The 26,306-nt window shown below is 41.5% G+C and overlaps 1 protein-coding gene across 1 annotated transcript in view; it reads right to left on the minus strand.

Annotated features, from left to right (window-relative positions):
- Positions 1-1,679: 1,679 nt before the first annotated feature.
- Positions 1,680-26,306, minus strand: part of LOC104537254 (WASH complex subunit FAM21A-like) — a 36,085-nt gene continuing 11,458 nt past the window's right edge. Inside the window, exons 11-30 of the mRNA XM_010180078.1 lie at positions 25,462-25,534; positions 24,591-24,647; positions 22,935-23,096; positions 22,332-22,465; positions 21,513-21,605; positions 20,905-21,009; positions 19,381-19,497; positions 18,439-18,602; positions 17,863-17,974; positions 16,742-16,927; positions 16,058-16,063; positions 15,472-15,654; positions 13,004-13,132; positions 12,710-12,805; positions 11,550-11,666; positions 9,876-9,938; positions 8,967-9,179; positions 6,088-6,699; positions 5,364-5,538; positions 1,680-2,162 (exon numbers count right to left, since the gene is read on the minus strand). Of these exons, the coding sequence (XP_010178380.1) occupies positions 2,026-2,162; positions 5,364-5,538; positions 6,088-6,699; positions 8,967-9,179; positions 9,876-9,938; positions 11,550-11,666; positions 12,710-12,805; positions 13,004-13,132; positions 15,472-15,654; positions 16,058-16,063; positions 16,742-16,927; positions 17,863-17,974; positions 18,439-18,602; positions 19,381-19,497; positions 20,905-21,009; positions 21,513-21,605; positions 22,332-22,465; positions 22,935-23,096; positions 24,591-24,647; positions 25,462-25,534 (2,934 nt within the window). The 3' untranslated portion in view covers positions 1,680-2,025. The remainder of the gene's footprint in view (positions 2,163-5,363; positions 5,539-6,087; positions 6,700-8,966; positions 9,180-9,875; positions 9,939-11,549; positions 11,667-12,709; positions 12,806-13,003; positions 13,133-15,471; positions 15,655-16,057; positions 16,064-16,741; positions 16,928-17,862; positions 17,975-18,438; positions 18,603-19,380; positions 19,498-20,904; positions 21,010-21,512; positions 21,606-22,331; positions 22,466-22,934; positions 23,097-24,590; positions 24,648-25,461; positions 25,535-26,306) is intronic.

A 26,306-nucleotide genomic window follows, 5' to 3' on the forward strand; every position in this document is an offset into this window, starting at 1 on the left:
CAGAGCCATGGTTTATCAAATTTGGAAAAGAAAAAAAAAGGGGGGGGGGGGGGGGGGAAGAAAAGACACACCAAGCACCAACTCAGTTAAAAAAGCCATCACTTAGACCAAGCTGTCCCAAAAATGAAGTGCCTAGACCATGATTTGGAACCTGTTATGGGGAGTTAATTGAGGACCATGCATTTTGATAGGGGGAAGAGACTCTCTCTGTGACAGACTGGGGGCAAGGAAAGGTTTTGATCTATGTCAGGGTGCAAACTTCTATCAGGAGCTTTTCTCTACTGAGCTTTCACATTAAAATTTAAGAAACACTTTAAGGCAGGAGCTTTTTTTTCCTCCTTCTACTCCACCAGCTTTTGGCCCCCAGGGTTTTTGGCTTCTGAACAGCACTCTTTGCAATGCTAATAGAAGTTATTAATGTGAAGGGCCAAGAAGAAAGGAGGATGCAGAAAACAGAAGAATTCACCATCTTTTTCCTCTCTCTCCCAGTATGTCTTTGAAGCCCTTCTAAGCACAGAAGAAAGGAGTAAAGAAGCAGTCCAAACCATGTATGAGGCATAGGCAGCAGATGTAATGCCTATAAATAAAGTGCAAGTGCTCTCACTGTAGACACCCATTTGCAAATAGCTCCCACATTCTTTTCCAAGCTGCTACTCCCAACTTACCCCCCACTTAACATGAATCATTGCCAGGCCCACCTATGGCGCAAGTTAATACGTGATGTTTCTCCTCTATCCCTTCCAACTTTTCCTTCTGCTTTACCCTCATTAGTGCTAGAGGCTTCAGCTGTAGTTTTTACTGTGCCTGATAAAGTAAAAACTTGAGAAACAAGAGAATGAAGCCGATGTCTCGGAACAAGGACTTCATAGAAAGTGGAAGTCCTCTCAGAGAAGTCTTCTGAGCACATGCTTTAAATTCACAGAGAGCAGAACAGTATTAAGAGTTGAAGATAAAGTAGAACATTGTTATATAAAAAAAAAGCGTATCTAGTTTTAAAGTCAGAATTGCAGGCAGTCACTGGTAAAATAAGCATTTGATCCTTCTGCATTTATGCATTTGCTCTGCTTGTATAGGCACAGGAGGGAAGTGTCTACCACTGGGCATCAAATATGGTTAATGGCATCAGTTCCAGAAAGGCAGTCTAGAAAATACAGGAAGCAAGAAGGTTAAGCCAAATACATTGGACAGTTAAAGTAAAGGCTTGTTAACCTGGAAGTGACCAAGCATGCTCAGTACAGATGTACTTCTTGGAAACCATTATTCACAAAAGGTTGGAGATTCCAGGCAGGTGAAAAAATGTCATTTCCTAACTTTACAACTTGAACAGAAGACAGTGTTAGGTTTCTGTTGTCTTCATGGAACAGTAGGTGCTCATCTGTAACACGCTCTTTCTGGCAGAGAAGTTTTAACCACTGTTATTTTTATAGACCACATTAGCTGTCCATATGAAATACCTTCTCTCTATGTGGTGTGAAGTCCTGCACTAAGATTTGTTAACTGCTTGATTATGTACCTTGAAGCTGTACGTGATAACAGAACCCAGCTTTACCCTAACATTAGCTCAGTAGATTGGCAGCTGACCCACACTAAGCATGGTGATGGTTTGGGCTGTTTTCAAGTCACGTTGCAGACATCCTTAGCAAGCAGTAAAGAGGAAAGCAAGACATACAGACAGATCTGGTTTAACAGATTCCATTACTATTTATCAGTCATTTTCTCTATAGATCTGTTCAATAAAACAAACTATACGTTTTATAATATACTTCATTGCAGGTATTGCACAGGCTATATTCATCTGGGCACCATGGAAACAAGATAGCAGGAGGTTACTGTCTTTTTTTTCTTAAAAATATATAATTTAACACAATTAGACCCAGCGCAAGAGAATATTAACCATTTTAAATGGGTAATCTCATTTAAATATCCACAGCTGTCTCATTTCAACTCTACTGGATTAGAGAATCCAGAGCATTAGTACTGGACAGGCATAAGGAATGCCTCCTCTCTGTAACATGCTCCCCTTGGCTACTGGCCTCCAAAGGCATTCAGCGGGTCATCAAATGTGCTCAGTGTTTTGCTTTCAGATTTTGCTTCTGAAGCTGCTTGGGAAGATCTGCTTCTGGGAGTGGGTATCTTGACTTGGCTGCTTGAGAAGATATCATCTAAAAGGGAAGAAAAAACCCCAGGTTTTAATGTGAAATGACTGCCAAACAGAAGTAACATGTACATAAGAGTGTCTCCAGCACACAGCAGGGACTGCCAAGGACATTCTGTGATAAACAAATGCTTTCCTGCTGCTTGCGATTCTAGATGCATTTGTAAGGACATACGTGGGAGCTGTTAGCTGCAAGTCAAATGAAGAACATTTTTCCTTCTCAGTAGAGCAGAACAATACTTGTATTTTATAACATGTTCAAGCTCTCATAAACATTTGAGAAGCACTAATAAATTAAACCTCTACGATAACTTCCATCGTGCAAGTGCCAGATAACATCCCTCTTATCTAGAACATTAGCATCTGAGGAGCCTAAGAGATCCAAGAGCTGAGATTGTTGCCAAAGAAATTTAGAAGATGAAGAGATGGTACTTGCAAGCGACTACTGCTGTGACATCCACTAGCTGTATGAGAGTCTTTAATATACAGCACAATAACACAGGATAAATCATTTGAGAACAGAGCACAGCTGAGATGCAAGGAGGCAGCCAGCTACAACTGCCATCCTAGTCTACAGTCCTGAATCAATATCTCCCACCACCTTCCTCAGTACAACCATTTCTGTTACGAATAACTAGGACCACAAAGTGGAAAAATACCATGTCGCTATTAAGACAGAGTTTTCTCCTGAAGGATAGCAGCAGGTAGAAATGAAACGCTCCAACCTGGATACCCTGTGCCAGCAGCAGAGCTCACAGACCTGCAGTTCGTGCTGTGGCTAGTGCTGCTCGTGTTTAGGACTGTGCTCGTAGAGATGGAGCTGCTACCATACACATGCTAAAATGTTGCCCTGAGGTTTCCTGGGTACACACAACAGCAGATCTCTTCCTATACACTAAGGTTTTAAATTTAGGATGCCCATATCATGCAGTTGAGCTATGAGAAAATAAAAAATTTTACAAGACAAGATATGTTGATCACTAGTGATTCACAAGGCCAGTAGCACAAAACTGATCTAGAATCCCTATTAAGAAAACACAGGTCTTCTACAGGAGTTAATAGCCATTTACTGGTCCAGAGTATAAAAACTAGTAGTTCAGCCTTCAGCATGTGTCCTAACCATAAGCAGAGGCCAAGCATGGAGTGGCCTATCAAAATGTGTTTGCCTTTCTCTTCTCGCTACTTCTTCCATTCCAGCACGTGTTTGCTACTGTGCTGATCATAGGGATTACAGAGGAATAATCCAGGACAGCATTTCAGCACAAGAGCAGTTTAGAAAGGCAGTAAAACAGAGTAATCCTCTACTGGCATCACTCCAAAGCGACATGCTGTCACGTGGATTAGCTTTATAGCACAGGAGAAGTACAGTGAGTGCCATCAGCAGTAGATGTATCACTCCCATTTTATGACACAGTTTAAGGAACAGGGAAGTTTCGGCTGTGGAGAACAGTATTTGTCAATGCACAAGAAAGCTCAGTCACTATTTTCCAGATTCTCCCAGACAGGGACAGGTCACATGAAGATGTTTGTGTCATCAGCTACAAGGTCACTGTGGAGGCTAGGAGGATAAAGACCTGAGAAAGAGTTTTTCTAATACTGCCACCGCAAGCCTAACACAAACGTAGTAAATAGTGCCTAGAAGCTGTAGTAGGACAAAGAAGGAAAGCAGATTGCAGCCTGCACCGCCAATTAAACTGTACCCACTTACTGTTTTATTTGCAACAGAAAGGATCTCTTAAGGCAACAATGTACAGCCCTGATAAAGTGTGACCACGATCACTTCAGCTGACCCTTAACCTGAAGCATAGGCAAGTGCCAGTTCTACTGCTCTGCTGCCAGCAGGGCATCCTCACCTCCAGGCATCTTCCCTTCACTCCTGTTGGTGTTCTGGAGCTCCACGGCTTCGGGCACAAAGTAGCTGCATACCTGTGGCTACACCACAAAGCAGTCAACACTCTAGAGGAAGATGAAGTCTATCAGATACAGGGTGCTGTACGTGCTATAGGTATCAAGATCAGATGCGACATCAAACAAGAAGCTCTAGCATAAGTATAGATGTCAAAAGTGGAAGTGCAAATGACAAGTTCTATTGTGGCTAATTTTGCAAGATTTTTTCAACTGACACTCTGCAACTGTTTGTTGGGGTTTTTTGTTTGGTTGGTTTTTGTTTGTTTGCTTTGTGTTTGTTTTGGTTTGTTTTTCCTCAACACAAGGTCCAGAGTTTTGTGCTGAAGTATTTGAAAGGGAGTTGTTTGGGAAATTCATTCATTTGCTATAGGCTACATGAAAAAATGCAAACTATTAACACATTTCAAATACCTTGCCCACAAACTATTAAGTCTATTTCTTATCAATTGAGAACGTTCTGAAATCTTAGGATGTTTATTCTGTGGCAAGTTTTCTAACACATTTACAGGCTTCAGCCAGGTCACTCCATCAGGCTGGAATGCTTAACAGCAGTCCAAGCAAAACAGTGGTAAGTCAGATTCAATTTGATTAGGTCAGAAAGAATGACAACTGCCAAGAATCAAGGCTACAGCAGAAGGGATTATTTTTTTTGACTTAGAGGACAAGAAATACGTGCAATCCCTAAGGAGAGCTATAAGCATGAAGTGCCTCAGAACAGACTCAAGGATTAAATGAATTTTGATACCTCCACTGTTGGAGAACAAGAAAGGAGCATGCTTGGCATCATTTCACATTACTATATGCTGCTTTTTCAACAAATTATACAAGGCAGACTTTTGCTCTCAAGTGCGGTATTTGTAAATTGTTCTGGGTGTACCTGGATGCAAACAAAATCTTATGGGCTCCAAGTCAGTCAACACTCAGTGATTCATCTAAAAGTACAATACAAAAAGATGTGCAAATTGAAACAGAGAACATATATCTTAGAGCTATAACAACATGAGATAAGTCTCTTATTCCAGACAAGAGAAACTCTGTAATTCCCACAGATGAGAAAATCCCTACAGAAATTAAACTATTCCTTCTCTCAGAAGAATTTTATATACTCTCCTAAGCCATTTAAATGCTATGCTAGTTCTACAAGTCTAGGAAGTTCTCGTCCAACATTAAAAACCAAAGATGACTAGAGATTTCAGAGCAGTTGAAAATGTAAAAGAAAGCAAAGGGTTCTAAAACATCTCCAATTAATGCAACTCAGGAAAATACAATGAGATTAGCAGCAAGACATTAAGACACTTACCCATATCATCATCAAATATGGATTTTTGTTCCACCTTTTTCTTGGTCTTCTTTTCTTTTGGTTTTACAGTGAGATCCGCAAAAATATCAATGCTATCATCAAACAGGTTAGTCTCTGGTATTTTCTCTTTTGCTTTGTTCATTGGTTTAACTGCCTCAGTAGCAAATATATCATCCTTGGAGCAAAGCATAGAGAGATCATCAATACACAACACCCTTCAAGAAAATAGTCAAATTATCTGTACACAGTAGTTGAGATGTTTAGAAAACTGCCAGCCTTGAGCCTCTCAAACCCAAGACATTTGAGTCCCTTCTCCCTATGGAGGACTCCACAGAAGTGCCTTAGGTTGTGCACAGGTCAAGTACAGCGCAGAGGCTTGTGTCAGCTGCTAAGTCTGCCAATTTTATTCCTTTTTTTAAAACGTTACTTGAGCTGCTGTGCATTGAACAGATAAGAACCAAATACTTTATTCATAATCATAAGTATGTTGTCACAGCACTTTCAGTGACATGCCTGTTGCTATTGCTAATAAGGGGGTTCACAACCAAAGAAAGTGCTTCTGTTGCAGTTCTGCAGTGGCAGAACATGATCGACAGTTTACTTCACTACCTATCCTGCATACCTTGTCCTACTCAGCAGCCTCAATTAAGGCTGCATCTAAGTAGAGGGGTCTGCATAAGGCCCTAGGGATCAAAAAGGCCAAGGCAGCAGGCCCAGTCATTACCTCAAAGATATCTTGGGCAGTAGGGTCAACAGCTTGCTGGACGGCAGATTTCAACTCCTTTTTTCCAGTTTTCTGACGGGTGAAGAGAGAGTCTTCCTCTTCCTCCAAAAAGGGTATAGGACTGCTTTTTGCTGAAGACTTTTGCTGTACAGGCTGGAAGAGATTATTGCTGTCGTGATCACCCAGAACAGAGAGATCAGGCTTTTTGTCCCTGCCCTTGATGGGTTTGTTATCCACATTGTCTAGCATTCCCTCCTTTAACTTTGACTGTGCAGCTGGTCTGGATGTTGAGCTGCTTGCAAAAAGGTCTTCTGACTCAAACAGATCATCCCTTCGGTCTGTGGATTCTGGAGGAAGCAGTTTGTTTGTCCCAGCAGACAACACACTGCCATGAGCTGGTAGCGACAAGCCAGAGAGAAAGCTGTTGTCCTTGGACTCTGCTTCAAGAGCAAGAGGCTCCTTTATGTTCACTATTGATGATGTCTGTTTTGGTAGAGAGAATTGTGATTCTTTAGCACTGTCCACCTCCCCATTCTCTTCAGACTCTTGGGCAGCTAGACGGCGGGCCATTCGGCTAGGAGGTCTTCGTTTTCCTTTAACCTTGATCCTGGTCTGCAAGAAAGGAATAAAAGCAGAGCAGGGTTATAAAGAAAGAAAAGAGCCCCACACCTCACATAAGACAGGATAGGATTCCTGTTACATTTCCTTCTAGCACTTAGCCTTCACAACACTGCAATTAATATGCATTACCCATTCATACTAGCACACTGAAACAGAATTAACTACAAGTTCTCCTCACAGCTCTGGTTTAACTGACTTAAACAGCTACATGTGCAAATGCACAGTTGAGAATCTTGAACAAGGAATGCTGAGCTGGCACTGATTTAGGTTATAGGGAGGAGGAGCAGGAACTATGCACCATCAGTTCAGCAGCACCCGTGCTCCCTATTTTTTCAGAAAGTGAAAAGATGAACAAGTGGAACACTGAAGCTTAGAGTAGTTTGCAGCAAGGTTTAGGACTTTTGATTTGTTGCTCTCTGGTCATTTCACAGCAGGTGATAAAAAAGCAAGAGTGCTCTCAAGTAGAGAGTCACAACACAGGTCAGGCAAGCCACTCTAGTCCCTAGGCTTTAGGTAATACCTTATCCAGTCTGACAGCTTGCTAATCCAGGGGCTTCAGTGGTACAGTTAGTCTGTCCAGATCATGACTAATTATGTTTTCCATTTAATTTCATTTTATGCATAGCCTGCTGTAGTTCATTCCTCAGCTGCTTTTAAAAAAGCCCCCCTGCAAGTTTTTATTATAGCCTCTACCATATCCCACATGGACAGGGCTATCCACACAGGTAGGAAACAGATCAGTACAACCTCCTCTTCCCTGTTGTTAATTGCTGTGTTGAAGTAGGAGAATCTGGATCTATGTGCTATAACATGGCTTAAAGGAGCATTGTGCTTTTGTCAGAATCATTGTAGAAGCACATCTTCCTTCAGAGTGTGGGGCTGTATTTATCAGAGCACATCTGAAAAACAGCAAAACCATTACTGAAGGGAGATGCAACTGAAATAAACTGGTTCCTGCTCCATGTACTGTTCTTCGAAAGGACTGCCAGAATGCCGGGTAGATTGCTTTGTTCCAGCCTTTAGAAAAAAGTGCATTTGGCTGCATATGTTTACAGCTTAAGACTCAAACTTAAAAGCTTCACAATGACACACCAAAATTAAAACATGTAACCTGAGCCTCAAAAGCATTCACTGTATAGTCACCCAGATGCTGCTTCTCAGATTACTTCTGTAAACAGACATACATCATCATTATCCCAAAATGAACATTCAGGGTTGACCATATGCAGCTACAGGAGCTGTATTCTTTTGCAAGCTTATATATTTAAAAGCACCATGACAGAAGGTTTTGTCCATCGTGCAGGACATGCTGCTATTGGAAACAACTATGCCTACCCGGTAATGCACTAGCTTGATGTATAAGCTTCAAACCCATTTGACACTAAGGGGTCATGTCAGCCATTGACATGACAGCTGCTGCATCTTCCCAAGTCATCTCTGCTGCTCTACTGGTAATGAACAGCCCCAGCAGCATTAAACAAAGGAAAAAAAAAATCAGAGTTAAGATCCTAAGTTATCTTATTCAAATCACTGCTCTCAGAAAACCCCAAGGGATTTATAAAATCGTTAAGCACCCAGACCAAATCTTAACTACATGATTCAAGCTTTTTTTTTGCCTTTTTTTCTATTTTCAAAAAACCCCCACTAATCTTTAATTACAATATGCTTCTTGCAGTTCATAAAGTAAATTGTATAAATAAACGAAAGCGAATCAAGAAGCCATGTCAAAAGCTGTAACACTTTTTTTGTTTTGGTTTTGTGTGTTTGTTTTTTTTCTTTAAAAACTGTTTTTTTAAAAAAAAGAATTGGGAGTGACAGTTCAGGACAAAATGACATTTTTGTCTACAGAGGAGGTAAAGGTCAACCTGCAGCTGTGACATGCTTTTAATATCTTGCTACAGCAGCTGTCCATAATGTATTTTATAGTTAGCCTAGAGAGATGCCTTTTTTATGGTTTTCAGGTTGGCATCTCCTTGGACAAGATGTTAAGCTAAAATACCTTTAACCTACAGGAGAAACCACTGCATTTAGAGAACGTACATATATACCTTAAAAAGCTTACAGAGCTAAGAATGTAGTAGGCTTGACTTTCTCTTCAGTGGTCCATGGAAGTGAGAGTGGATTAGATTTCCACACCTCTGTTTAGATTCAGACAGACCACACTGTTAGCAGAACTCGCATTCCAAAACACAGACTCCTGCACAAGGACAGACTGCTTTTTTAACCCCCCTTTCTATCCTCCTCAATACCAAAGTTACCTTATTGGCACTGTGCAAGGTATCCGCTTGCATAGGCTGATCAAAGCTTACACCCAGTTCTTCGTTGTCTCCTGCAGCAGAGAAGGATTCACTGTTCTGTACATCCTTGGGCTCATGCAGTGGAGTGTCCAGAACTGGTAAGGGAGACTTTACACTGGAGACCTTTGGCATGGCACCAGGTAGTAAGGCTGCAGGGTTAATAGCTAAATTAGCCTACAAAACAGAGAGAACAAGAACGTACACACAAAAAGAGATCACGTTAATAGTGCTCAAGGGCAAGCATGGCTTCAGAGAAGCAGCAAGAATCAGTGTATTTAGGCATTTGAGTTCTCCTACAAGTGCCTGGCCTTTCTCACACCTATGCGTTCTGTGTCTCCCACATCCTCTATCTCACTAAGCCTGTGGAATGCTCAGCACTATTATTCTGTGTAAGAGCTTCAGAAACAGCATGGTCGTATTATGTCAGACTAAACACCTATGTAGCTCAGTATCCTGTCTGGGGACAACAGTGGTTCTGACCTCAAGAGTAATACTGTGATACAGTTATTAGTCGTTTCATGTCAGAAGAGGGACATTACCAAAACCACAAAACCCTAAGAGTCTCTGAACATACCCCTAAGCAGCTCTGAACATACTTATGAGAAGAATAGCAGGTCAAAGAGGAGCCCACCCTCTGTCCCCCAGATAGAGTAAAATAGTGCTGCTCAGAGTCAGGGCTGAAATGGGAGGGGGAAATAATATTAAACATGCAAAACAGGAAAAGTAGTAGAAAATAAGTCATATGAAAAAAATAATACGATTGCAACAGTAAGGTAAGAAAGTAAAAAGATTTTGTTTCAGAAAGAGCTGTCAGTGAGGCAAGAAAGATTATTTTTTTTTGAAAGTCAAAATGCCAGTAAAGTTAATTACTTGTAGCTTTCCAATCCGAGATGAGGGCTTTTTGGTTTTAATGGGAACAGGACCTGTAGATTTCTGCACAAAATTACACTAGATTAAACAAGTGGACAAGTCGTTATCAACCAGACCATAGTTTGCATTTTAATACATCTGTAGAAAGCAGCTCACTGCTGCTGCTGCTGCTGTTTACCAACTTATTCTGAAGATACCTCATCATCACATTCTACCACCAGACCTACAGTCACTCAACTTTCAGCTTCAGTTCCCCACATGCCATAGCCCCATCTTCATTATCCCATTTCATTCCACCATCCTTCTACCCAATATTATACTTTGCCATAGTAACCCAGCAACTTCCATCTTCTCCAAGTCACACAGAACACCAGACAAATCAAACTGTGACACCTACCCTCCCTCCTTGCTTATTTCCTCCCCTAAGACTCTCTGAAGCCATGTTACCAGATCATAATATAACTAACTTTTCTCTTTGTGACTGGCTATAATAGGGCCACAGACTTCAGTGCAGCCCACACAGAAGCCAAGAGGGCTACAGAATTGCACCTCTCAGCCTGCAAGGAAAACAGTTTCAGAGGAGCGAGTTCTCCTCTATAGAAAGCCATCCCTCAGTGCCAGAAATAAGTGCTAGACTAAGAGAGCAAGATCAGCTGTTTGGTCTGAAGACTTGGGTCAATTCTAGAACTCAGGGATTAACCAAATCAGCTAAGGTGTTCTTTCTAGGGCTTTCTCTCCACAAGTTTCTAGTCTACCATGGTTCTGTGAGCTAGGCTGTACTACTGTTGGTATGACTGGGCAGCCAGAGCTCCTTCAGTCAGGTTGAAGCAACTGGGAGTTTGCAAGGGTTAGGATCCTGTTTTGGGGCATCTTCATAGCATGACAGAGGAATTCCAGTGTTTGAGAAGATAATTCTCCATGTAAATGCACATGGTGTTCAGCTGAACCTCAGACAGGCTGAGATTATTCCTATACGAGGCTGTTGGCAGCTACAGAAAAGGGAAGACGAGCATGGTTCTACACTTCAACAATTACTTCACCGTAAGGGAAGACAGGCTAAATTACTAGCCCTAAAGACTTGCTTTTTGTTCCTCAGCCCAGGGGAACAAAAGCAACACAACTCCCACTATGAAGAGCTAATCTTCTACAGATGGAAATCCAACAAGCAGCTCTGGGGAGGCTTAAACCAGAATTCAGATCCAGACTGCCTCTCCCAGGGACCCTTGGTTCTGCAAGATTAAGGATAGGAGAGGGAGTCTTATTTGCTCATCATAAGGTCTCCAAGGTAAGATCCTCAACATCCACAGATTTGTGCTGCATGCCCCAATCTCCTGTCTAAGAAAACCCATCTATAAAGATCGCATTCACTCCAACAGACACTGGCACTTCAGAGAATGAACAACAACCCATTTTTCAATTCCAACTGAACCCCAGGTGCAGTTCTTCAGTGCATTCCACTTTGCCCTTTTAAGTGTGTGGACAATGAATAAAACACTGTATCAATAGCATTTAAACTTCTTGCTAGAAACAGTGCACCTGCTGATAAAGCAGTTTGGCTAGGCATTGCCACTTCGATCTTGATCTCTTGATCTTTTCAAGAGACTTATTTAAAACAAAACGATACATCTCCTTTTTCTTTGCATGCTGTTCAAGGCACAAGATTTAGGTACTTGCCTCTGTAGTTACTGCTTTCAGACCTTCATCTTGTTTGGTGCTTAAAGCATTTTCTAGGTTACCGCTCTCCAAGGAAGGGCCAGTACTGGCCTTAAATGTTTTCTTCTCAGCTGTTTTCTGAAAGCATTAAAAGCACAAGTGACCACTACTCGAATAAAATGCATGGTCTGTAAAGCTTTTAAAGATCTTGCTTCTATCTGAAAAGAACTATCCATATCTTTTGACTCTGCAATGCATCATAGGTATTGCCTTGTGGCTTTGCAATGACAAGGGCATTCCACTCCTCCATTCCTTTAGCCTACCTCAGCCTTTGCTGTCTACACTAATGATAAGTAATGAGAGCTTCAGTAAACTTCCTAATGCATACCTATTTTCTCATACACAGGACAGCTGGGAAAATAAAAGCACAAAGCTAGCTAAGGAACACTGCTATTTTTATGTTTTCAAGCAAACTGCCTCCATGTATAGCTGCCAAGTGCTAATTACTTAAGACCAACCCTTCTACAGTCCTCAACGAAACTGTTTCCAGGAACCGTTGCCAGTTTTCTACCCTAACTTCCAGCTATAGACATGAAAATAGGCTACAGTAAAAGCTGGCTTCAACTTTAAGCTAAATAAATTTAGAGTAGTAGTCTAGAATGTATGTCAGGACTTTGACCTTAGACCACCCGTAATGCAGTCTAGTTCAATACAGCAGCTGCTTGCCCTCTAAAAACAATCCATTGATCACAAAGATTTAATACCGCCTTCATTAATACTCGAAATCAAACCTACCTGCAGAGACCTGAATTACGTAAGTCTTAGAGCAAGACTTATCAGTCATGCACAAACTACAGGGAAGTAATATTACCAAGTTGAACAATAAAACAAACAATACAAATTCTGCTGCTCTGATTTCTGCTCAGGTGTGTTCTCTTACACCTAAACCAGTCCTAGAGCTGTATAAAAAGGAAAACAGTCCAATCCTCTCATCCCAGCTTTGGGACACCTAATGCATCTGTTTGTTCCTTATGTCTTCAGCTTCAATGGCCATTTCTAGTCTTGCAAAAAGATCTGAAAGTCACTTCATTTCTTGTGGGAATAAATATGGAAAAAATTCCTTCCATACGCTTCCTTCCAACATCTTTTATCTAAGCCATTTACAGGAAAGGAACAGATACCGGAAAGTTTGTTTTAGTGGTACTAAAGAGATCATCCTCATCGTCATCTCCAAAAAGCCCTCCTCCAGATGATGGCTTCAGGATATGGTTTGCAGACTACAGAGACAAAGGATAAAGAAAAGATGTGTCACAGATCAAAAGCACATCTGCAGCCCACAAGGTCTGAATAGTAGCACTTGTTCCTCCCTGAAAATCAGTGACTTCTAAGTTGTGTTCAAACAAGGAACACCAATAAGCTGCACACTTCAAAGACTGGTTTTAAATAGCAAGTTCAGAGGAGGACTTTGAACTCACCATCGACTTCTTGGGGCTGGCAAAGAGGTCGACATCTGGATCGTTGTCCTTCTGAAGTTTGTGACTGAAGAGGAGCTCTTCATCTTGGAAGACTCCGGTGCTTTTGGGCCGAGTACTCTTTTCAGAAGGCTAGAAGGAGAGGAGAAAGGTCCACACAGTGAGAAACTCCCTCCTGAAGGAGATTATTTGTCTATTGATAAAACAGATTACAATTCACCTGAGGCTACACAACAACCTTGGTAGCAAAAATACAACTTTAACTACCAGTTATGTATTTTACTTTGACCAAATTTGCAAAACTTACAACGCAAATATTAGTGTTCACAGTTCAGTTTGATGAGAAGATTTTAACCAAAATCTATGTTTGCTGACCTGAGATCCAGCCACTACTACTGATATGTAAAGCTTTCTTAGAAGGAAAGGAGGGGGGAAAATAAAAATAAAAATTAAAAAAATGTTTTCAGTATGTTGCCATGAGCGTACATGAGGTTTACATTTTAGTAAGACTTTTATGCCTTGCATTTTTCAGCTGAGGGTGCAGGACAGAGAAGTGAGAGGAAGAGAATCTGGTTAATTATTTTCCTAAACTACCTTTTTAAAGAAGAATAAAACAATTAAAAAAACCACAAAGCTGAAGGTCTGTAAAGCTATTATTGTTGCTAAATTCCCTGTTCTCCTCCCGTTAAAGCAAACACACCCCCACAATGAAGAACAGAACATACTGTCTGCCTTTGGCAAGAATATGTACTTTCCAATTTGCTGGTGGTAAGAAAGGTTGACAGTGAAACACATCAGCTTATCGGCCCTCCACTGTCTGGCAAACCAACCAATATCAGCTGCTTGGACACCAAAACCAATCCCTTTCTGTGATCATGGTCACTGCATGCACCCAGGTCTGGCAAAGGCAAAGCCCCCACTGAATGTCTAGGTAAAGGCCAGTATCTATATTTCACCACCCATCTGTCTCTTCAGGACCTATGCAAATGAAAGGATGCCTCTTAATAGCAAGACTGAACGTTCAGTAGTGTAACATCAGACTCAAAACCCAAGCAGCAGGAGCAGTAGTCATAAGAATAAAGCCCGATTCTCTCTTTCCCAGTCTGAGTCTCCAGGAGCCCCAAAGGGCTGCCTACTAAAGCCAGTTTGCAGTACACCATTTTTGGTCTATACACCCTGTCTTATGACTTGTATTACTGCTCCACTAGCCTCTCTGCGCACCAGCTTTCATTTTATATGGAAAGCCAAGTCACATTTTTAGAGCACTAGAACTGCTGTTTATGTCCAGATATATGAAAACCTAAGGCACATCTAGTAGTATCCACATACAAAACATTTATTACAATGAGATAAGCAAGGACAACAGTAATACCTTTCTTATTTTTCTATCAAAAAGACTAAGTTCCTAAATTACCTATTCTGATTTTTGCACGAATACCCATTTCAGCCCCTTAATCACTGCATGACTGTTACATACTGACAGGCGAGTGCTTTGAATGAAAGATTTGAAAGGATTTGTATCCTCCCAAATTCATAGGACAGATGTGGCTTCTTGCAACCATCTCACAGTGTGCCCCCTCACCCAAAAAAGCCCCAAACCAGACACAGGAAACCTTCACAACAGATAAATAAGCACTCAGACTAACAATCCATTTTAACTCAGAAGCAGCTATAAACAGGAGTTTTTCTCCAAGAGCCATCTATTTCATTCCACTCCAGGACTTCTGAATAAAGCGTGTGCAGCCTTTAGGATTGACAACTTACTTTACATGGTCACACTGAGATGACGAAACCCTGTGCTATGTCCTTCTTGACATAACTTCAAGTTTACAGAAAAAAACAATTGGCACATCTGCATCAAGTAGAAACAAGAACATTGCCATGGACTCAAGGATATTGCTGAAGATTCAAAGTCTACCTCTTGATGGCGTATGCTATGTCAGGAAAGCCAGACAGCAAGAATATGGCAACTGGAAGCTTTTTTTAAAAAAGTGAAAGACAGAAGTGAACACAGAATTAAGGTGATTCTTGCTGAAGCCAAGTCTGCAGGCACATATCCACCAAGCAAACTGCAACAATACAATGAAAATAAGGGGATAAAACACAAGGCTTCAAATTACACATCCTTGTACTTACTGGTACCTCCAACCTTGAGGAGTAACTGGGGAATCAGTTCTGTACAGCAGACGCTATGTAGCTGCACCAAAACATCTGTACGGAATTTCTTGCCATACCAGCATGCAGCCAAAGGCTTTCTAGTAAGTGGGATGGGAAAATTTACAAAGGAATTCAGGATCGTGGAGAAAAGCAAGAATAATTTCTCACCCAAGAATCTAGAAGTTTAGAAATTGAGCAAAATTAACCTCCACCACATGTAGAGAAAGAGGTACAAACAAAAACTTGTCTAGAATAGTAGAGGTAGAAAGCTAGAAAAACTATTTCCTAGTGTTCAAGAACTTCTCTACACTCACCACACCAATTTTTTTCTCTGCATTTTTAATGCCATCATCATCTTCCAGTCTCTCCTCTTCCTCCTCCTCAAACAAGCTTAACACTTTCTTAGCTTGGGTCTTGGCATCTTTCTCCAGAGATGGCAGCGATGTTGCAAACAGATCTGAACAGCTGGCTGGCTCTGAGGATGTTGCTGCAAAAGGCTCCACAAAGAAAAATAAAAAAATTAACACATCAGCCTGTTTAGTTCAGGTTTGCCCAAAAAACCACTAAGCTTTCTTGGTTAAATGCCAGCAGTGGTCAGAATTCCACAGTCCATGACCAAGTAGACAACTCATTTTTCCTAAGTAGACAGAATAGCAACATGCAGATTAGCAAGAGACAGTAGATAAAGAAGAGAACACACTTTATGGCTCTGAAGGGAACAGGTTTCCTCCTGTATCCTACACTGTAGCACTGCTGATAAGCAGCTTCCTGCATAAAGCTTCCTCTTCATCCATATGTCAGGTTGCATGTGTGCCACAAGGCTACATTAAGCAGCTTTGCTGTTATCTCTGAGGTACCTAATGCATGCGAACCGGGATTCTTTGCAGTGGGCAGCACTACCTGAACCTCAGGAAGGTGTAAACCATAACTACTCTGGAACTTCATCAGCTGATAATTCCCAATCACTCACTCAGTAAGATCATGCCCAAGATTAAGTTCTGCTGAAGCTTCTTCAATAATACACATCAATACTGTTCTGCAACGATGCTGCCCAGGAGAAGAATTCAAGATGCTGAAAGCCTCAGCTACCAACACCATCTATAGCTCAAACTTTGTTGATACAAAGTCACTGAGCTTGCAGCAAAGACTACACATTAGTATAGGCTATCTTTTAAAGGAATGCTCTGTTTATGTGACTAAAGATTGCCCAACCCAACTCTGGAGGAAAAACCAAACAGATTCCTCCCCCGTCCCCCCCAAAAAAAACCCCAAACAATTCTCTCATGTATGTCAGTTGGGAAAAAAGCCCAACTTTTAGATGTCATTTAATCAATTTGCTGTTTGACTGACAAATGATTGTGCTAAATGGAGACAAAGTTATTTTCTCCGTGGCAACAGAGGAGGAAATCTGAAAAAAGATTTCTGTCCCGGAGCAGCACGGTTAGACTGTTGGTGGTTTCTTGGTGTTTATTTTGTAGGGTTTTGTTGTTCGTTTTGTTGTTGTTTTTTTGTCGGTTTTGTTGTCGGTTTTTTTTCAAACTGAGCCTTTACCAAACTTCAGATTAATGGAAGAAAACCCCTCACTTTTTCCTTTGTTTGTTGCCCTGCAACATCTGTTCCTCTAGGCACAGGAACTGCTCCAGGCTCTTCTAAACACCACAACGTATCTTCTACCTGGTTAGACTTCGCTGCTGTATCTGGCAGATCTTCCTTTTCCTCCTTTGCTTCTTCATTAAATAAAGATGGTGCCTGTGCTGGTTTTACTTTCTCCTGCAAAATTAAAACAATGTTGTTGACACAAAATTGGTGAGTATATAAGAAGTACATGCTGCTGTGGGATAGCTGAGTGTCAGTTTGCCTTCTGCAGGGGTCTAGGACACTGCCAACATACTTGACTTCTACTACTTTCCTCCCATGGGACATTCTGGTTTGTCACTTTAGATTTCTAGTATTATAGGCTCTTGAGTGTGGTTGAAGAGTGCCAGGAAGCAGCTGCAAGCTTAGAGCAGATGCCCTGGCAATCTTGTCTAGTTGGTGCACCGTTTCCTGTGACTGCCAGCAACTAGACTGTGGTTTGTGTGTTTCTGCTTCTATTCCCAAGTCTATTGTCTTTATGGGCCATGACAACTGTTTTCCCAAGAAGCAGAAAGGAAAAGGGCTGGGGTGGAGGGGAGCATACACATGTGCAGGAATTCCCACTAAATACACAGCTGTGTTCAGCTTTTTCAACTCCTACTCTCAATACAAAAGCACAAGGCAGTACACTATGGGCTAAGCTCATAAGACAGAGGATAGTATAAGCACCCTCAACAGAGGGTCAGGAAGGAGCCTGTAGACACGTCTGAACCAGCTTGGGTTGAGGTTACACAGAGGATGAAGTCCTAGTTTCACAGTCAGCAGTAAGCCATCTGTTGTTTTTAACAGTATTTTATGGTTGAGAGCTCTCAAAACATCCTCAGGAAGAGCTTTTAGCATAAACCAAACAAATTTAAGGTTAGTGGTCAAGAAAATTTTGAAAGCTCTATTAGGCTGATGGTAGTAAGAAGTTTTACACATAAGAGTTCAGTCTGCTCTGTTTCCATTCCCAGTTTGCTAGAACTAGCATTGCCTAAGGCAAGTTAGACTTACATTCAGTACCTCGTAAGGAAGATGGACTAGAAAAAGACTAAATGTTCCACATAAATTTTAAAAGAAAGGGAAGGTACCACTGCAGCCTTAGCAGCTGAAGGAAGTAGTGTTGATTGGGAGCTGAAGAGCGATTCTCCATTAATAGCATCATCTTCAAACAACAACGATACCTTCTGTGGCTTTCTTTGGCTGCAAGGAGAGAGAGGAGAAAGTGCAAAGATTCAGTGCAAAAGTTTCAGAGGCCACACACTACATCTGTTTAAAAGCATAACTTAGGACTATCATACGCAGCAAGTGGCCCCAGATACAGGACTCTGCTTCCTCACTCTTTTAACAGTTCTACCACCCTCCCTTCTTGTCTGCACAGCTTTCTGTAGAAGTGAAGATAAAAAGAGGCCAAAAGGATTTTATATCACAGGCAGGGAAAAGGATAGACCAGTTCAGTGGTGGCAAAGAGAATGATCCACTACATACACAGAAGAAGTAAGAGCTCAGCCCTATCCATTCACAAACCTCTACCTCCTCCTCAGCATCAGCAGCGAGGGACAACACTCGCAATATGCCTGGGTCTGCCTGGTTTTGAAGGCACTGCTGGGCTGTTGTGGAAAAAAAAAAAAAAAGAAAAGCTCCCCATCCTCCCCCAGGACTGTCACCTCTCTTTAGTGATTGCAAATAAATCCTCCTCATCCTCTTCTGCAAAGAGGCTCGTCTTCTTCACAGCTTTAGCCTCACTGATGGTGCTAGCTGGTTTTGCAGGGTCCTCTTTTTGATCATTTTCAAAAGGAAGTTTAGCTGGCTTGGAGACATTCCAGTGTTCCTTAAAAATAAAGAACTCAATTTTTGTTTTGTCTTGATTAAAGCCACTTTCCCCATTTACTCTATAAGCAGAAACACTTCAGCATCTTGGCAGTCCTTGCATCTCTTTACTAGTTTATTTTCCTGCCTTTGTGTTGGCTACTGTAACCTGACATCACTCAGACTTTGCAGAGGGCCTGGCCACCTTTTGTCACATGGCATTTGCCCAGCAAAATAGGGTACAGAGACCCTGGATGCTCTGGATAACTGAGGTCAGTGTCAACTGTAGTCACAGGAGTAAAGCCACTCAGTAGAACCTGATTTGAGCCACTTCAGTGAGATTTTTTAAAACACCGAAACAAAAAACTACCCCAAAACAAACAAAACACCCACCAAACCCTACCCCAAAGACCCAAAACAAAGAAAAAAACTCACCACGTATCTATCTAGAACTGCCTAATCTTTCCTTACAGAAATTAAAGCAGTAAGAGCATATTTTTTCCTTTTAGTATTTTTAAGTCAGATGTGTTGGAGCAGCCTCCATTTACTATCAATCTTTCTATTAAATTACATTGAAAATACTGATTTTTCTCTTCCACATGACTTCAGTTACCTAGATCCTGAGGTAATTTGGGCCAAGAATCAGACAGCTTCCACAGCTGCAAACAAGTCACAGGAGTGGGGTAGGCATGGCATATGGACATGGCAGAGTTTGGCTGTGGTTTCCATCTCAACAGTTCTATGCCTTGCTCAGCATAAAGCCCAGTAACCACTGTCAACAAAATCTTACTCCTCAGTACCTCCTCATCACTGCTGAATAATAAGCTGGAGGCTTTCTTGAGTGGGTCTGACTGTTTTGGTTTCTCTTCCAGGGGCTTTTCTTGTTGCTTCTTAGCAGGTACTACACCAAAGAGATCCTTAAAATAAAATAAAAACAATATTAAAAAAAGAAATCCAAAGCCACAATGAAAAGCTCACTGAGAAGTCATCAGCGTACAAGACACTGCTCCCATCCAGTTCTCAGATGAGTAGGATATAGAAATGGTGGGCTCTGAACCCTTTTTGGAGACAACATTAAGTGTGAGACAATATTCTGGTACAGGGAATTCTACACACACAGCATCTGATAGACCAGAAACTTGTCAACACACAGCCTGGTTTTTTGGCCCACAGATTCTCTCTCCACCATAAGGCTTGACCAGCAGCCAAAAACCACCACACAGCAATTCTGTTGCACAGCAGCTAACATAATGGGGCACTGTTTCTACATCTACGTAATGAAACAGAATTAATCCTATTCTGAGAGGACAGGCAATAGGCAAGCTGAACCACTACCACTGTGTAAGAACTGAGACTTTTCACCTGAGGACACTCATGCAAATTATTATATAGGTATCAGAATATACAAAATTTGCATATGTTGATTTCACCACCTAACACATATTTACGCTTTTCTCCACTTCAATTCTGTAACACAACCTTCATGGCAGATACCAGAGACCTTACCACATCACAAAATGTTTCATTATCCTGACAGTTGCTTCTGAAGAGCCTCCATTCAGAGAGGTGAGCTGGAGGCAGCCCCTCTCAAAAAGGAAACCTTTACATTGAGTTTGCAGAAGTCCCCTATCTTATGGCTCTGAGCAGGGCTCCTGTTTGCCTCAGGTTAAGACTGTGGGGTAAGTTAACTCACCATGAAGGCTGCAGGCCCAGAGTAAAGCTTTTTGGAAAGTGTATAGGAGGAAGAAGAGAGTAAAAAAAACCAACATACATACATATATATATAAAAATACATATATAGGAAAAGCACACATTCATTCAATTTTCTTAATTTTTTTTGCACAAACTGTGCTCTGATGTCAGTTTCTACACTATCAGCCACAATTCTTAGATGTGGAAAAGTGAGAAAAAAGGAATTCACCAGCCACGATGCAAGAGAAGCAGGAAGTCATACATGTGGCTAGGCACTACAGGCCAGGATAAAACAGCTTCCTGAAGCTCATATACATTCTATTGCTCGGTGCTCTCTAGTCTTATCACTCGGAGGGATAACATCCTTCCCATTTAGGTCCAAAGATCACATGCACTGACTGCAAAGTACTAAAAAAAGACACCTGGAACTCACAAAAACTGCTACCATTCTCCTCCGCAATGCTGTCCACGTGCTCAGAACTGCTACACAATGCAAGATCATTTTAGTGCTCTAATTTAGTGCTCCATTTACAAGCTTGGTGTTTTAAGCCTCTGAATCTTTCCTGCTGCATTTGTAGTGGGCTGTGCAGGAGGGTTCCCATACACAGGCAGTATCAGGAAGTGGTATTTACCTCTTCATCATCATCAAACAAGGAGAGCGGAGCTTTGGTCATAGACTTGCTGGTGGGAAGAGATGTAGCTTTCGACTTCACAGTTTTACTTGATGAAAACAAGTCCTGTACAAACCAAAGAAATGTCACTTTGCAAAGCAATGGTATAAGTTTAAGAACTCTAAATGGGACATTCATGTTTTCCTTTAAAAAAAAGGTGGTTAGTGTGCCTGTGAAGTAGGGTCAGATGTACCCATCACCTGCAACTCCACAGGGATTCCTCTCAGCTTTGCAGATTAATTCCTAGCTGGAAGCCAAGTACATAAGATTAAACATATGCAATATTTCATTATTCTTGTTCTTGATTTGCTGACCTTTCTCCTCTTCAGGCTTTCAATTTATGCCTGTGTATATCACACAAGTTTAACTCTTTGAAGATAGGGAAAATATTCCCAGGGATTTCACCCTTGGAGCAAGAAGGAACCTTCATGATGGCTGGGAGTAGATGCACGTATGTCAGAAGTCCCAGTCCTACAGATAAATAAGGAGTACCTAGATACGAGTGAACATAAATCAGGGTGACTCAGATCCCAAGGATTTCTGTAGGGATTTATTAAAGAGATACTCACTTCAGAATCCTCCTCATCAGAGAAGAGGCCCCTCTGTTTTCTTGGAGGCGTTTCAGATAAAGGCTTGAAGTCCTCACCTGAAGATGGTTGACTCTTTAGGACAAATAAAGACACTGCATCAACACCCATTGGGATTCAGTAATGACAGGCACATCATATGACCCTTTCTAAGAGGCACGCTGCTGGCAGCATCTCAGCAGTTGAAGGGACAGAACACAAGCTTGTCACCCATGGGCTGAAGTCCAGAACTCACGTGCTGAGTAAGTTCCTCACATACAGCCAGAGCTATGCAAAAGTGACTTGCAGATCTTACCAGATGCCTCCTTTCCCATCACCATCCTTTTCAACATAAAAATGTAAGGAGCAACTCGTGCCAGACTCCCTCATGAGTTAAATAAGATGTTTCTTTTAACAGGCTGTGTTTCGTAAATGAAGAGGGCAGTTTGTGCCAGCCATCATTTTGTGCATTAGCGCAGCCTCAGCCTGCCACCAGCTATACTGCCATTAAACTCAGAATGATTTCAGACCCAAGCATTGCTGTCAGCAAGCCTGGAATATAAAACAGCCCTTACTTCCTGACTGGGCAGGAGTGGTGCTGCTGAATCAATTCTCACAGTCTCCTCCAGAAAAGCCAAATGTTACGAGATCAGAGCAATGGCATTAGATGACCTCCCACCACCACTCCTGCTCCATTGACCATGGATACTCTTGCACTGCACCAGAAGTAGAAGCTGGCTTGGCCCTTGTACTCAAGTGCTTCTTAAAAGGCAACATGGAGAAAGTCCTACTGCAGTTTGCATTAGACATTTCCCCCGTTACCTTTTTTTCCATTACTGTCTCCCTACGGCTTTCTGTCTCTTTAGTTGTGCCAGCAACCACAGAAGGAATGGAAGGCTTTTCCTTGAATAAGTCACCTTCTTCTTCATCATCAAATAGGTCAGCTGTGGACTTGACTGCATTAAGAGAAAAAACAAACAGGGAATGATGAGAACAGAACAGCCACTGCTGAGCAAGAGAAGATACCAGTCTCAAAAGATACCATGCTCCCTTTTTAAAGATGACCAACATCAGGAGCCTTTAAGACAAAAAGCTAGACAAGCTCTCAAAGTGAAACACCATTTACCCGAGAGCACTGGTGAGAGAAAGTGCAGTCAACAAGCACAAGGGCAGAGTCAGTTGGCACCTCTAAAGGCAGTGTTTTGCATTGGCATTGCACCTCTAAAGGCCTGCCAATAGGAAGTGTTGGGCACAGGGACTCATGGTTGCGCAAATAAAGTCTGTACCATTTCCCTGATTCAAGTCCAGATAGTGCCCAAGTAGTAGAAGGAATATCCTAAGAAAGGAAAGTCAGTGAAGAGCACGTACAGATAAATCAGTCCCACATCACACTGAGGAAAAGCCATGGCACATATATAGAGGTACCTGAATCTGGAGGCTTTTTAGTTGCTCCCACAAAGAAGTCATCATCGTCATCATCAAACAGGACAACTTTCCCAGGCTGTTTAGGAGTTTTCTCTGTGCTCTGTGCTGCAGGCTTCTTGTCTTTTTCCACAATTAGAGTGGTACTAAACATATCACTTCCTCCTGTGAGTCAGAGGTGGGGTGAGGAACCCACATGAAGATCATTGTCAGTTACCAAAAAGCTGAACTTGTGCCACAGTAAGGGGAGCCAAGCAGAGTTTCCATCACAGCAACTTTCAATGTGATCCCGCAACAATGCCACATTAAAAGCATTAACAAGAAACTTCCTGATAAAGCCAAGGCACAGACAGACAGCCCCTCACTCTCACTGCAATCACTTCTTCCTCAAACCTGCTCATCCACCCTAGGAAGTGCAGCCAGGTTCTGTGTTAAAGCTGGAAGACCCAGCAATTCCACCATGTCGTCCCTGTGGACTTCCAAACCACAATCCTACTTTACTGACTAGCAAGCCACACCACTGTGGACAAATAAAAGTGGCAAGGTGCTTGAGAAGAGGGGAAGACAGATGACTGAGTTCTCCCAAGGAGCTGCATTTGTCATGCAAGACTACTAGCAGTACTGCAGTATGAGACTGAGTTTGGTCCAGAGATTCCTGTGTACTTCAGATATGGCAGTGATTAATTAGAATAAACTGGTGACAACTGTTTTTTCTGCATCTGGTGAGGAAGTGTCCTGCTTCAGTGATGCATGTATGTCAGTAGATTGTCTGCAAACACTTTTAGCATTTTTGGTGAAAACAGGCAGCCTGGTTCCTAGTCTGTCATTTTGCTCCTTATGTATAGATACTTGGGTATGGTGGGGGGGGGAAAATATACTTTAATTGAAAGATTGGCAGAAAGTAGAACAACCGCTATTTGGTTAAAAGCCATAGTCTTAAAATAGTTCTCTCTTAATAAAAGGCAAAACTTAAAACTAAGGTAACTCAGGTAAAGACCCCACACAGAGACAGAAATCAAAGTCAGTTGATTCAAAAAGACTAGTGACATACATTTCTCTTAATTGCTCAGCTTGAAGTCTGATATGGAACAGAGATCTTAGTACAATTCTTTTTTTTTTTTTCCTAGCTCAGAGTTACAGATCTGGTCCTTCTCCATGTATGCAGAGAACACTCCTAATCAAAACCAGAGAACAAGATTGGTCTGGTCTACCTGTGCCACAAAAATACAGAAACCTGATGTTTCAACTGTAGTGCTAACCTAAAGGAATATGGTCAAATATGCAAGATCAAAATGCATTTCCTTCTCAGAGTGTAGAGGGAAGGACTGACTGCATGCACTGCAGACTTAAACTGTATCCTGTCAGTTAAAGTAACACACACCCTTAAAAGTGCATAGCACAACACTGGAAGCTGACAGCAGCTAATATCTGCCATCAATGATATCTACCTTCAGCGCTCCTACAGCATCTTGATTATCCATAAAGCATGCTGCAGTTTAGGCTTAGCATGGTAGAAGCACCTGTATTTGCCATTAAGCACATGATCAAGCAATGCAGTGCTGCTGTGTATGGATTGTCTTCTTCTTTAAAACCTTCTGGGAGGTAGGTTTTAAAAGAGCATTTTGTGCATGAAGCAATTTGCTATTGAATGAATCATACCTGGGAACAAAGATACTGCACCTGCAGGAACTTTCTTTAAGGACTTTGTAGAGGATGCTGAAATCATAGGAAGTACAATACAGATGGATGCACTTGTTTTATGCTGTCAAAGCCTTCAGAACTCTACCACAGAAACAGCAATCTCAGAAGTCTTCGGAACTCCATTTTCCCCAACAGCTCAGAAGTCTTTAGACATTCTCCTTGAACTTCTTTTTTTTTAGATATATATAACAGTCTAGCTATTTTTGCCCCACAAAAAAGCTTTACTAAACTGAACCTCATAAACACTATATATATATATATATACACACACACACAAACACACAGCATTATTGACAAGAGTTCACATTCACACACTCAAAACCCCTTCAATACAATACACTCAAAACAAAATGGCTTAGCCTCCCAACCCATAGTTGATGATGACTATTCATCAAATACTTCAGTAAATATTCAAATACTTCAGTAAAAGTTGCTGCAGTACAGAATGTGTGCTCAGACTCTTTAAGCAGCTAATGGGAAACACAGATTAATTTGCAAGAAGAAATCTTTACTCCACTCAAACCCACAACTGGATCTTGCAAAGTACTCTTCAGCAGCGGGAACCCAGTGCATGGAGAGAACTCTGCCAACATCAGTAAAGACGTACTTTCAGCTCCAGGAAAGTAGGTGTGTGTAAGAGATCATAGTGAACAAACACATTTAAAATTAAAGGAAAATACAGCTGTTCTCTATTAAGACTGAGGAGGAGAAGAGATTTGCCAACAACTGCTACTCCAGACTTTCTAGGTTGGAAACAAAACGATCTAGCTGCTAGCAGTGATAAATCACAGCACAGACAGAACTACAGGAAGCAATGATTGGTTCTTACCTTCATTTATCAGGACTTGCTGCTCTCTCTCTTCTGATTCTTCTCCTTTTGGTGCTTCAGCAAAAAGATCACTCTGATTGTAGATGAAAATACAAAGGGAGAGAAGTGGTGGACTTATTTTTTGTAGCAAAAGACAGATGAAGATTTTTCCACATAGAATATCCACTTCTAAGCCAAGACAGAGGAGGTGACCACTACTCCCTTCTCAAAAGGCTGTCTGCACATACAGACTTAAACCTAGGTACGCAAGTGTTAACTTGAGTGCATACATTCAGAAAAGTAGCTGTTTTCTAAACCTTAATTTACACAGATTGTCAGCCTGTTTACTGCAGGGAAGGAATGAACTTTTACTTGCACATCTTCAAGGGCTTAAAATAATTAATTTACAGCTGTTTAGGCCCTGATTACCCCCTTCTAAGCTTTCGTAGTGAAGCTTATACTGTAAAGTTTGAAGGACTTAATTGCTTAATTCAGGTCAGGACAAGCATAAAAATACTCTTGAACTTCACATGGTTAAGCTGAATGATTTATATTGTTGCTAAGATGCCAGAATGGTGCAGAGATATACATTATAGTTCAAAAATATTGCAGGACACTCTCACAAAAGTCCAGGCTGCAGTTGCCCTGCGCTGATCCGCCCCAAGAATCACAGCCTACACTTCCAGGAAACATCCAGATCCTTCAGAGTACTGACCACTTAATTTCTTGAAAGCCTCCCTCTTACAGGAGGTTGGATATTAGAGGTTGCCTCCCTGAAGGCTCAAAATGCATGGTCTTTGTATGAAGTTTGTGGAAAGAAGGCAGCAATACTTAGGAGAGTAGTGGAGTGCAGGGCTGCAGCAGGA

Source organism: Mesitornis unicolor, unplaced genomic scaffold (assembly GCF_000695765.1).
Source record: "Mesitornis unicolor isolate BGI_N332 unplaced genomic scaffold, ASM69576v1 scaffold24182, whole genome shotgun sequence".
Classification (NCBI taxonomy): domain Eukaryota; kingdom Metazoa; phylum Chordata; class Aves; order Mesitornithiformes; family Mesitornithidae; genus Mesitornis; species Mesitornis unicolor.